The 14,180-nt window shown below is 38.7% G+C and overlaps 1 protein-coding gene across 3 annotated transcripts in view; it reads left to right on the top strand.

Moving 5' to 3' along the window:
- The window catches only part of LOC306872863 (protein SGT1 homolog), a 74,626-nt gene that overhangs the window by 31,197 nt on the left and 29,249 nt on the right, over window positions 1-14,180 (top strand). For 2 of the 3 annotated variants that reach the window (XM_079421746.1, XM_079421747.1), the window contains exons 4-6: window positions 3,759-3,828; window positions 7,046-7,116; window positions 10,608-10,661. The exons of the other annotated variant lie outside the window; for it this stretch is intronic. In XM_079421746.1, the coding sequence (XP_079277872.1) occupies window positions 3,759-3,828; window positions 7,046-7,116; window positions 10,608-10,661 (195 nt within the window). The remainder of the gene's footprint in view (window positions 1-3,758; window positions 3,829-7,045; window positions 7,117-10,607; window positions 10,662-14,180) is intronic. 3 annotated transcript variants of the gene reach the window in all.

Genomic DNA, 14,180 nt, shown 5'->3' with positions numbered 1-14,180 from the left:
GATCTGAATGGATAATTGAATCACTGGCTCACTCAAATCATTCAAAAACAGATTCATTCAAGGAACGAAACACCGTGTTGCTCTACACTGTTGTATAAAATGAATAGCACTTTTGTGCTCGCACACATGTGCTGATATTCCGAGAAGTGCATTGCATGTGCAATGAATATAAAAACACAAACTCATTCGTTTTTTTTTTTCTTCATTGCTTGAATTATAAGGGCATTCTAACTGCATTCTAATAGGCTTCATCGCACAGTGAATGCTTTTTGACTCTCAAGACGTGTTTTGTTGGTATGTAGGTGACCTACTTGATAATGCCAGCTCTCTTATTGTCTCTCAGTCCCTCACAATCACACATACAGCACAATAACATTGTCAGGGGAATGTCTTTTCAAATTTTTACGTTAATCAAGGACAAATCATACCTTCTGTTGTCTTCTTTTTAAAGCACTTCAAAAGTTGCGCTTGAAACATTTTGCGTGAAAAATTATGGAAAATTGCTTCAGCTTGTGCACTGCTTGTTACTGTATGGAGTTCTGATTGGCCAATCGCCGTTATTTAGTTTGTGAATTATCATAAGTAGAGAATTTTAACATTTAATTTGCACAAGTTTTACATATGCACAACATTCTTAATCTAAAGCGGATGGTTGGAGGGATGGTGGTTTTACAAAGGGAAAGCTTTTTGTAATTTTTTTTTCAACCAGGTGGATGCCATCCCCCACACATTGAATATGCATACAAGCCAATTCAGAAAGCTCTTTATACAATATAGATTGTTTCGCAGCATCTTCACAATAGTTTAAAATTCTGCTGTAAACAAGTCAGTAGCTCAAGTCAGTTCAGTATTTATTTATTCAATTCAGTTGCATAACTGTGTAAAATTCATCAGTTGTATATACATGCATGCATATGCACATATAAACTGTATATACAGTATGTGTGATTGCTATGAAAAAACGCCTGTGCACTCCACTGCAAAAGACACACAGGAGCAGTGTTTTTCGTTTGTCACATCTGTGTAGTTTGGCATGTACGTGGTTTATTATTTTATGTTTGTGTGTAGAGTTACTATGCAATAATACCATTTTTAAAAGTTTTAAAATAGCTTTGAAAGAAGGGTTTGCTTGTGCAAGATGTGTGTGACGTTTTGCATGTTGTGTGTGTTTTTGTGTGGAGTTTTGAGAAATGGACCCATAGTTTCAAAAACTGCGCCTAAGCATTTTTTTTTTTAAACTGTAAAGTAACAAGAAAGTTTTGAGTTCTGAAACTTACAGGATGTTTTTAGTACATTGACCTATATGTCAAAAGATCAAGGGAAATTTGATTTCTCAGTTCATGACCCCTTTAATTTTGCATTAATTATGCTTTAAGGCTTCACGAATTGTGTATTTTGCTTTTGTTTTTTTTTAACAAACTTGATTATACGATTCTTTAAGACTTTAGATAGCTTTGTTCCCTGTCGATACTCCACTTGTACTGCGTCTTGATAAAGCCGCATATGGGGAAAAGCCTTTTTTCTCCTGAACTGAAGCCTTATTCAATCACGCAGTGAAACTGCACAACTATTGGAGCCATCTGGCTATATAAGCGGCCATTTCGCCATAGGATCCTCTGATTTATTCTCCTTCAGCGACGATGACTTCGTCTCCACTGATCCCAGAGGCCTACTAACGCCTCGCAGCTAGACCAGCGACCTCAAATCTGCTCTGCTGATCCGCCACCTTTTCCTCATGCTCCAGCATCGCAGCAGTTACAGTCCCGTTCGCTGCTGCCATCCGGTGAGTGCTCTAAAAAGAGCAAATTTCTTGCCGTTGTTACAAATGCCGCGACCGCGAGTGTGGCTCATGCAGGGAATCCTGCACGATGCAGAAGAGCAGTGAGACGGAATGCTCGTTCAGAGTATGAGTCTCGCTATTCCCCGTTCGCTGACCGCCTTCTACGAAGGCAGCTCTGCTCTCTCGTTTCTCCTCTCTCAGCAAAGCTCGGAGAATGAAACATCAGCGCTCTGATCCGCCAGTGTTCACACATGAGAATCAGAGCTTCTCATTTATTGAGCAGCTCTGTTCTCTTGGGCGGATCGGAGTGGAAAGCTATGTGCTTCGCTGAGGCTGCGCTCACACAGGCAGCCTGCTTTCACCGAAAGCTGGACTCCGTCCTGATTCGCTCGCGGTCCTCTATGTAGCAGGCCCCGCCTCCCCCGCTCTTATGTCTCTCTTCTCCCAGTCACCTCGGAGACAGGAACGGCGAGCTCGCAGGCTGAGCGATCAGGCCTGAGTGATCTGCACACCAGCATATTCTGCGTGCTCACTTTGATCTGCCAGCGCCTGTGAACACGTGAGGATTCATAGCACTCATTTCATAGAGTGGCTCAATACTTTTGCGTGCATTGTAGAATGCTGCGCTGGTAGCCCCGCCTCTCATGTTTCTCTTCTCCCCGTAACCTCGGAGAAAGAGACGGTAAAATCGCGGGCCCCACGATTTTCAGTCTGCATACAGCGCTTTGATCTGCCAGTGTCTTTACACTAAGGATTAGCACCTCTTGCAGCTCTTTGATCTGCCAGCGCTGCTTTCATTATGAAAGTGTCAGTCTGTCCCTGCCGCGCTCACGGTCCCCCTTCTTCAATGAACACTGGGCCCGTTCAAATAGCGCCCACACAACTGATCGCTGTTATGGTTAGGAAAATAAGACACAAACATTTTCAAGGAGAGCGCACATTCCTCTCCCTCTTATCATGAGCTTCAGGTCCCCGCTAGGCAGCCTGCCACTCGAAACGATCCAAACCCTCACTACACAGGCCGAGGCCTGGCAGGCCATCCCCCGGAGTGTCAGACTGGGATATGGGATAATAAAACGAGGTTACTCACTGCAATTCGCTCAAAGACCCCCGCGCTACAGTGGTCTGGTTCCCACCTCTGTTCAGAGCAAAGACACACACGTCCTGCGCTCCGAGGTGATGTCTTTGCTGGCAAAGGGCACCATAGAAACGGTCCCTCCAGCCCAGAGCAAGTCAGGTTTCTACAGCCGTTATTTCATCGTCCCCAAAAAGGATGACAGCCCCCGGCCCATCCTCGATCTCAGACACCTGAATCGCGCCCTCATAAAGAGGACGTTCAGGATGATCACGCTGAAGCAGATCCTCTCGCGAATTTGCACAGGGGACTGGTTCTTTCTCTGGACCTGAAAGACCATACTTTCACATCCAGATAGCACCCCATCACAGACAATTCTTGAAATTCGCCTTTGAGGGAGTTGCTTATCAGTACACTGTCCTTCCTTGGACCCTTCCTTGTCTCTGGCTATGCTTGCCTATGGGCATTGAATGCGTAAGGAGGCATATTATGCAGTCGTTCCTCTACCATAGCACGGCGTGATTGAATTGAGTTCCCATATGAGTCTTTATCAAGACGCAGTACGAGTGGAGTATCGACAGGGAACGTACTCTGTTACTATCGTAACCTCGGAAGCCCATTCTGGCGGGCTTCGTCACCATAGGCTCGTGCAGCTCCGCTGCCGACCCATTGGTTTGTTTTTTTACACACTGCACAAACCAATAGTCATGCAGTTTCACTGCGTGATTGAATAAGGCTTCAGTTCAGGAGAAAAAAGGCTTTTTCCCATATGCGTCTTTATCAAGACGATGTACTCGTCCCATATCTCAGGGAACCGAGGTTACAACAGTAACCGAGTACGTTTTGTTTTTTTAAAGGGTGAAATATGTAAATCAAATAATGAAACACCTTTTTGTATTTTAGAAGCAATTGAAGATGCTAAAAAGGCCCACCAGCTGCAACAAGGTCTGGCACTTGCCTTCTTAAGAATAGGGTAAGTTTGCAATATAGTGTTTCCTCACATAAACACAGACCTGTATATTCCTACCTCCCAGCATCATCAAAAAGCCATTGAAATACTATGCATTCTGGGCATTCTGTAGATGAAACTCCCTTAAAATATACTGTTGTAAAAGTGAGACTATTGCAATCAGATATGGAACAAAAGAACAACAGCATACAGTAGATCACCTTAGTGTTGTCAAAGTTGAACATGAATGCAGCGAAAGTTGCCACATAGAAAAGAAGAGCATACTGGTACTATTGAATTTAGTAATAACATGACAATTTACAAGAAAATGGCCATTTAAGAAGAGTACGTCTTATAGCACAAGTTAAAAATTGTGAAAAGGGGCCATCTTTCCCTCTACTGGGGTAAGATTATCCCCTACCTGTGGCAATAAACTGCCAGGGTAAACTTATTACAGCTCTCATTGGATTTTTGAAGAATATGTAAAATATATAACTTTGCCATTAATGTAAACCACTAAATGTTTTATTCGATGTACCTGTATATATTTTGACAATTACATTTTATTAATTATATAATTTCTGTCAAAGAAATAGTTCTTAATCACATAGTAGATCACAATATGCCTATTTTTAATGGATGTCATTAGGGCTGTCGCGATTCGTCGATTTTAGTCAACTAGTCGATTTTTAAAAACCGTTGACTTCATTTTGCTCACCTCGACTAACCAGCAAAATACCGGAAATGGCGCTTTTTACGGACGAGAATCCATAAAACACATTATTAGACTGTTTTCCAAGGCTGCATGATATATTAAGTCCATTTAAAAATCATAATTAAGCATAATTGTGAATTCACAAACGCTATGATTTAATTAAATAATTATATGCGATGCAGTTCACACAGAATATGCACTTTAATTGCTTGCATGCGTGTAGGTTAAGCACGTGCGTCTCACCACGGCTGATCATTTACATGTGTGGAGCGTCTCAAACTCATCTCTGCATGTTGTTGTGAGTTTGTTTATTAAAACGTTCATCTGGGAACGCAATGTGCTATTTCATCAGATTTGTAAGGTAAATAATTTTCTAAATCTACACAAACACAGGAGAATACATTGCAATTTCAAAATAAAGCTCAAATCCTCACTCTGAGTTTGCACGGTTTGATGTCCACATATTCATTTAATTACAGTGGCTATAGCATTTCTGTCCTAAAGAAATGGCAAAATATTAAATATTAAGTGTACGTTTGAATTAAATGGCACTTGGTCAATATTAAACAGTAATGTTTGTTGCAGGATCCTGAGGGCGGGGTCTATCAGGGTTTGTAACGTCACAAACCCAGGAAGTAACTCCATTGTAGTCCCCACCGAGCCGTATTTGTAGGCATTAAACTGCCACAATTTTAAAAGATGATATCTCCATTTGAATTGAACTTTCAGCGTCGTAACTTTGCAGACATTGTTTATGCTCAAACAGCAGCCTTACACACTAACTAACGTTAAAAAAGTGAAATTGCAATCAACCACCCGTTTAATATACTAGGATGAATAAAGAAAATGTGAATGTGTGAATCTGGTCCATTTCATTATTAAATAATCACATGTATTCTAATAGTTATTAAATTAAAAATTTAAAACAAACAGCAAAGCATGCCTCTAGTGATTTTCTGCCTCAATTCTTGAGGGACATTTTACCCTAAAGGCTAGTTATTACTACACCGAAAAATACTGACCAAACACTTCAATACCCAGACTGTGAGTTTGTTGAAAAAAAAATCATACTACACTGCTTAGAAATGTCATGAGCCAACAAATGGCAACTGAACATGTTCAGTCTGTGAAAACAAAGGGACAGACAAATGTTAGATCATGCCTCTGCGCCAGATAATTGAGATCCAGCCCCGAACATCAGATCCTGTCAGAAAATGTTTTCTCTAACAGAACAACTGCAAACAAAGTTGTCTAATACCCATAACCCATTAACAGCAAGTCTTGTCTGTTACACCAAAATACCCAAAACTAAAGAAGTTGACTGAGAAAAGCCAGTGAAGAGCAGAAGCAGGAGACAAAGTTATAATGGTAAAAAGGAGCAGAGTTTATTGAATAGCCTTAGTTGTGTATGTTTCAGTGCTCAGACTTCATCTGACGAACACAAATCCAACAAGTAGTGTTATACCAAAATGGTCCACAACAACATCCCATGAACCTTCAATTTCAATTAACATTCCCTCATATCTCTTATTCATGAAGGCAAACAGCCCTTGAAACAAAGTCATAAGACTAAACAACAATGGAAAAATATAAAAACCAAACTATAATATAATTATAATATACAGTAAATGACTAATTAATTAATCAATTAAATGAGTAAATAAATGGTTAAAATTATTATAAATTATTATGATTAATTGTAATAAAATTATTATAAATTAATGAATTAATACATGAAAAATAAAAAATAAAATAAAACTTGTTTGCCCTCTTTAAGCAAAACACACAGTTTGCATTTGAGGTTCCTCAGAAACTTCACAGGTAACACACTGATTGGACAATCTTGTCTATTGCCAGTGGTTAGTGTCTGTCGGTGCAGTGTAAACTAACCTAAAATGTCTCAATGTAACTTTTCACACACACAAAAAACTTTTAGTGCATAAATTGTCCACAATTTCTATCAACAATTAGATCGACATAACTTTTAATATCTAACATTAAATAACTTTAATATTCCAAAATGACTAAGACTGTGCTCCTTCCTCTTTATTACATAACACGAGCCGCTTAGTATATTACAGAAATTTCATTCCCTTACCATAACCGCTATTTTCATCTGCTCAGCTGTAATTATTAACGATTTCATGAACTTTGCCATACCATTTTGAGCCTGATTCAGACCCTGGAAATGTTTACAAACAAGAGGGTCATGCAGAATCTTTGCAAGCACGGATTTGTTGTAGTTCTTGAAAAGTATTTAAAGAGAATATATACTTTTAGAGTTGACTTTGAGCTTTGTAACCTTGCAGATCTTTGCAGTCATTGGTTGAACAAAAAATCTGACCACAGCCAGCTGTCATTTTTGTTTGCTTTATACAGAGCCTAGGGCTGTGACAGACAGGTGTGATGTTTTAGGACTAGTTAAGTGATATCTTTTAAGGAAATTGTGATGTTTACTGCATTTTACTTAGCATAAAGAAAGAAAGAAAACTAAGTCCTAATGTGTTTTTGTTATTCTTTTTGAAGAATTGCAGAGTGTCACCTTCATAACTTCATTAATGCTCATCAGGCCCTGACAGCTGGAAAAGAACTTGATTGTGAGTGTCACTGAGTTAATGTATGTGCCTAAAAGTGTGCAGTTCGAAGGCGGCATGACACTATATGATTTAGAATTACGCTATTGTGGTCAAGGGTAGGGGTGCTCTGATTGATCGGCTACCGATCACTGTCGGCCGTTAATAGTTTTGGGATGTTTGATGTTTGGGATGATTATCTCTATAAAGGCCGATCTCGTAAACCCTCAGTCTCTGTCCGGTGCCGGTAAAATAATTATAACGCTGAAGGTAAGGTACAATTCATATTTCTTCATTAAATAACTTACAAATTAATTTGAAAACTTTCTGTGAGACATAATTTCACAAACAGCGTGAGTGAATCACTGTGTGCACTCACTTTACCTCTGAAAATGTGCAAATGGCTTCAAATCACCACATCATGTCTGCACTGTAAGCGAGCCGCATGCTGCACCGTTGACACAGGAATTGTCACTTGCACTGTCGAGGCAGTGTCGCATCGTCAAAGTTTAAAAATTGCATTTCATTTTAATTCTTGCCAACGTTGAAACCATTCAGCACTCCCGCGCTCTCTTGGAGACTGTGAGCTCACGCCTGTTTCACACATACTCCGTTTGCAGTGCATATGCAGTCCTTTCACACAGAATGCGTTTGGAGTCCGCTCCTGGCTGTTTACCACAAACACAGCATTTATCCATTATATTGATTTTCAGCATTGTGATTCTCTAATCACAGTACAGTAATGCAATCTTTCATAGACATTCACATCTAAATTCAATAAATATAAACAACGCATTATTCAATGCATTTAACTTCTATATTTTTATATATTAAGGTAGTTGCTCAAGCAAGTGGCAACACATTTAGGCTAATCACACAGGCCTACGTTTCTTAATGTAGGCTATCACAAACGTTTTGAATTAAAACTTGCCACTGACAGAAATGCTCTCATTCTTTTGCATTTAAATCTTTATTACAAGCAATCCCGCAGGTAGTAAAGAACGCTGTTTTTCTACCTCCACAAGTTCATCTATCTTGTTCCTTGGTTTATCTAAAATCTAGCCAAAAAGCCACGTGTTGAATATGAAACACAGTAGACTTTAATTATGCATTTATGGTGAAATTACAGCATTTGTTTCAATCCATGTTGATTTTTACTGCGAACAATGCGCTGTCACTTTAATTCAGCGTGTGCAGCACAGCAAAAATAGACTCTGTGCGGAAACTATTGCTGCACTACGGTGACCAGGAGGGGACGTCTTCGGTTCACTTAGTTTTGTCGTGGCCACAACATATTAACTCGTGGGAACGTAATATGTTGTGGCCACAAGATATTAATTTGTGGGAACATCATATTAACTCGTGGGAATGTGATATGTCGTGGCCTCGAGATGGTATGTTGAGGGAACGACATTTTTCTTGTGGCCACAAGTTTAACCCTCAGGTTGTGTTTGGGTCATTTTGACGCAGAGAGAATTTTCTTTCTCCTGAAAATGTTACTTAATGTTATCGCATTGGACTAGGATTTTACTGACTTTGTTCACACTGGGCATAACTACTTCCACCACAAAAAAAATTTAATTTTCGTTAAATTTATTTTGTTATTCAACCTTGTTACACTTGTGGTGTTCCCGTTCAAAAATTATGTGTGACCATAGCAACGCGGGAATATCAGAGATGTATTTTTAATGTTTTATTTTGAATTAAGAAATTATTTTTATATTAAATTATTATATTAACCATAGGCTTAGGCTACCAGACTGTAGGAAGAAGTCGTGGCCACAAGACATGGATGTTGTTCCCTCAACATAGCATCGCATGGCCATGACATGTTGTTACCTCGACAAAACGTTCTCGTGGCTAAGACATCACATTCCCACGAGTTAACATGACATTCCCACAAATTAATATCTTGTGGCCTCGACATATCATGTTCCCACGAGTTAATATGTCGTGGCCACGACAAAACTAAGTGAATCGAAGATGTCCCCTCCCGGTCACCGTACTGCACTGCTGCAGACGCATCGCTCCTTGAACGGACTGTGTAACACTCGGATCCGTTAATGTGGGTGAAAAAAAATAAATAAAATCATTTAAATGATTTAAATTGAAAAGGAAAGGCAGTAGAGCTGACTATTTCTGTCAATGGTAAGTTTTAATTTAGAATGTTTGTGACAATGTAAGAAAGGTAGTTTAAATGTTTTACCTCTTGTTTGAGCAACTTAATATATAAATCTAGAAGTAAATGCAAAATTAAAAAGGATTGAATGTTGCTCATACTTATTGCATTTAAACATGTCTATGAAAGACTATTACTGTATTGTGTAAAAAAAAAATCTAAATAATAGATGCCACAAACTGTTGTTTGTGGTAAACGGTCACAGATCAGTAGCGGACTCCTGTCTGAAAGCATGCACAGCCCGTTCTGCACCGCTTATGTACCGCACATGGACTGCATACACACTGCAAATGGAGTATGTGTGAACCTGGTGTAACACTGCCTCACATACAGCTCACAAAATCAGGTTTGTGCTGTGTGTAATATTGTGCAACAATTGCACGATTGTAAAAACAAAATGCACTGCATGATCAAACATTTGGGTGCGATAAATATATATTTTTGAAAAATGTCATATCCATGTCTTAATATCCTCTCCACCCCTTAAATAAAAAAAAATACCCTCTCACAAGAGTCACCTAAGAGAGAAATTCCCCCCATTTTCAAAAATTAAATTCAGGCCCTGAATAAATGTGTAAAAATCCTTATTGGAGTATCACTATAAATAATTCTACATAATAAAAAGAAAGCTTTAAAAAGATCAGTATCAGTGATTGTATCAGCAGATACTGCTTTCTGTGTTCGACGATAGATGATCAGCCTCAAATATCCTGATTGGTGCACCCCTAGTCAAAGGTAAGACTGGGCAATATGAGTCTACAGTATATATATTTTGGCATCAAAATAATCCATCAACCAAATAGATCTATAAAAGACATGGCTAAATGTGGTATTTATTATATTTTATTATAATTGTTTTCGGTTAACTTAAAAGCAACTTTCATATTTTTAAAGTTCTGTAATTGGGAAGCAAACTGCAGTTTAGGCCTGGCAATCTTTAAGGCCCCATTATACTCAAGTCGAAGTTCTTTTTCTTTGTTTGGGGTTAAAATGAAGTTTGAAATGCCTTTGCAGTGGTATACTGTTTATGAACATCCTGTCATCATTATTATCATTATATCATTAAATGGAACAGAACCAGACACAAGCAGGACACCCACTGGTCAGATCTTCAGAAGCTCTTTGGTCTTTCGGTCACGTATCTGACTGGAAATTGATTGTAAAATCGTCTAGTGTGATGCCACCTTTGAATCATACACAAACTTGAATTATATTTTGTGTAAAAGGCACAAGGTCTACATGGGAATGAATTGTAATTTAAAGATCTGTCATTTCACATAGTGTGCTTAATTTCCATGTAAAGTATTGCATTTTGATTTGTATTTGTCTTATAAAGGTTCTATTGAAGGTTTTCAAACATGGATCCAGCACTGTGAGAATAAAATGGCAAGTATGTATAAATTTACCAAGCACTTAATTTGATCTATGACACAATTTTTGGTTGACTATTAAGAAAGCTTTCACTGAAATTTAAATTACTGCATTGCAGTTCACTACAGAACAAAATTCAGGGTACAATGCTTAACACTCAAAAAATGTAGATATACTATACATTCACATATAAGGTGAAATTTTTTTCAAGGCAAAGTCTCTTTAAGGCAAGTCATTTCACTCGGCGGCCATCTTTGAAACACCTCTTGGGCATGCAAGTTCAGCTTCTTTCTCTTTGAATGGGGAAACATAAAATTCTGCAAAAATGTTCACCAAGCTTACGATTATTTTCATATTTGAAATCACCAATGAAATCTGAAAACAACTATCTCATAAATGTCGTTTCGTTTGCTCAAATAGCTTTAAAAATAGCTTATTTTTCAGGCTAGATCAGCCAGTGTGCATGCGGAGTCCTAAGCTACAGTCATTGATCTGAGACGTGCACTATGTCCCGAAATCGCTCTTTTGTTCTCTCATTCACTGGTTCCTATATAGTGTATGGCAGTTGAGTGCACTAGAGCCCTGCGCGGAACTGTTTTCTTAAACCCGCACCCGTCCGCTCCCACCGAATTTCTGACCAGGACCGCCCACTCCCGCAACCTGCGTGTTCCACTCCCGCCCGTGCCCGCAATGTTTGTGTCCACTCCCGCCCGCTCCTGCGGACATTCTCTCAGAGCTTGTAAAAAATGTCGGCTACACAAATACTCAAATATTCGTTCAACTTAACATCCAGAATAGCAGGTTTTAAACATGATTGTATTTAAATAAGATGAAGTAATGCTAAACCAAAGCACCACACCTGACAAAAACAATGGCTATTTTTTTATTAGTGTTTTTTTTTTTTATTAGTTAATTGTTATAAAACATTAACTGTTAAAACAAAAGCACAAATAGCAGCACCTCAGTTTTTAAAAGTAGCCTTCTGCTTGATACACACGCACCAAGCGATTTACTAAACAAACAGTTTAAAGGTCATTTCACACCCAGTCTGAAATTTTCGCACGTTAAAAAAATAAATACGACCTCACGTTAGGCTGTGTCAATCACGTTTAAACACTGCCTCTGAGTTCGAATTTCTGCTTTTTCGCACCGTAGTATGAATTTTTATAGGAAAGGATGAGGAATATGAAAAATCGGAAAAACATACGTGAAAAATTCGTACTCGGTGTGCAATGACCTTAACTTTTAACAAACAGTTTAAGTAGGCTAAATAAGCCAAAGCAAAATATGAAATAACTTTAACTTAAGTAAATAAACACGTAGAACTTAGAAAATAGGTATGTCGCCTCAGGGCAGAGGTGCCATATTTATGTCCTTGTGCACATTTATTGTATAATAAGTTATAAGTTTAACTCTCTCCAATTTTTTTCAGTGACAATTGAGAATTGTTTCCAGATGTCTGACTTGCCTTGCTTTGCTTTTGTCAAGTAAACAGCCACTTTAATTTTCTTGTCAACTTGATGCATTGACTTCATTTCTATTACACACCAAATCTCACCATTCCCTGTGGGTCTCTCGCAAAATATTCTGATTGCCCACTCCCGCCCGAATCAAAGGTACCCAATGCAGCCCTCTAGAGTGCACTATATATGCATACCTGCAAACTCACAAGAGGTCAAAAAGGTGACATAGTTCGTAATTGAAACCTTGTAAGGGGGTCCCCCCCATAAGAACATTTTTTAGAATTTAACTTGTAAATGAAGCGTTCTGGTGTACTCTGACAACAAAATAAAGGAAAAAGACAACATATGCTTCAAGTAACAAAAAGCACATTTATACCACAAACTTTTTGGACAGTGCAACTCTCGTCATCGGTGTTCATACTTCCCTTTCTGAGCAGTGGAGTAATTTGTTTTTGCAAATTTTAATGTTCACATTAGAGCGCACATACTATCAACAAACTATCTTTTCACTGCAGAGAAAACAGAAGCTGCATCTGAAGCGGCATTAGATGTATTTACACAGACTGTTTATTGAAGCTGAGGTGCCATAAATGCATTTACACCACAAAATTTCAAATGCATAAATAACTTTATAAGATTAATGTTTTAAATATTTTTAAACGTACAAGTTAAAAATGTTGGGGAAAATGCAATGCTTTTAAATATGAAACCAAACCACCAGGAGATGGCGGTAAATGACTGTTTTAATGACCGAGTCATTAGTCATTCATTTCAAAACAGCTGATTCATTCAAAAACGACACAAGTGACTACTGTCTTTAAGAATGGGTTACTGAATCATTTACTCGATTCGTTCAAAAATGTGGATTCATTCAGTAACGAAACACCGCTGTGTTGCTCGGAGATGCAAAACAGTTTTGCTGTGACTTTGACTAAAACTTTGTCAGTGAACTTGAGCAAAAACAGTCAATATTGTATTACAAATTGCGAACTTTGTGTCAGCTTAACTCACAGTTAAGAACTTCCATGCCAACAATGTTTACAAACGGATGTGAGCGTAAGTGCACCGTCCAAACGGATCGGTTTTGGGATAAGGTGTTCGATTTGAAGCAGGAGTGCGCAGACCAATTGGCATATAACAAAGTACTGCGAGAGCGATTTGAAAGCGTGCCGAGCCATCTGCTCTCTGTAGATCTCGCGGTGCTTTGATGTCATATAGCGATCGGTCTGTGCGGTGCTGCTTCAGGTCGAACCTTGAAAGGGGCTGCATCCGAAAACTTAGGCTGCTGACTTGTTGCCTCACTTCCCAATCAGGCAATGACTTGCAGGCAGCGTTTGTGCACGAAGGCAAACCTGATTTCAGACAGACTTCTGAGGAAGCGTAATTGTTTAATGGTCTACAGCAAATTATAGATAGCTTTGGTGATAACGAAGTGAACATTTAATTACTGCAATAGTAATTTCTCACTAGAAATGACATCAAAAGTGGAAAACGTTTATCAAAAACATATGTTTACACACAAACTGACCACCGACTCTCAGATGCCATCTTTATTTTTTATCTTAACTGTCACAAAATGGAACACACAGGATTGTGGGATATCAAAGGCAGCGAAGGATACATCTATGCTGCCTTCAAAAATCGGCCAGAAAAAGGCATCTCGGGAGACAGGAACTGAAGCTAACATTGAATTCGGGCATGCCTTAATGCCTTCCTATCTTGGAATGTGTCCTCCAAAGGCAGCATTTTTTGTTTTTTGGATGCAGCCAGAGACTTTGGTCGAACACACTCCTGTCTACGAGCTTGCAATTTCTCTCTCTCTTTCTCTCTATGTCCAGACTCCCACCCCCAAAAACTCTTCGGATTTAGACAATTGACATAAATGACATTTTGATTAAAAATTGCGAATTTCGCCAAAAAGCGACTAGTTTGCACTTTGCAGATATGCTACCTACAAGTGTTTAACAAAAATATTTATTTTAAATCATCCACCAAATTATCATCACATCTCTATTATATCTTGTAAGTTAACAACAATGCCACCTCAGTAAATTAGTAAAACATTAAACTGATGT

Source organism: Barbus barbus, assembly GCF_936440315.1.
Source record: "Barbus barbus genome assembly, chromosome: 7".
NCBI classification, from domain to species: domain Eukaryota; kingdom Metazoa; phylum Chordata; class Actinopteri; order Cypriniformes; family Cyprinidae; genus Barbus; species Barbus barbus.
The sequence above is the reverse complement of the archived record's forward strand: the minus strand, read 5'-3'. Positions and strand labels throughout refer to the sequence as shown.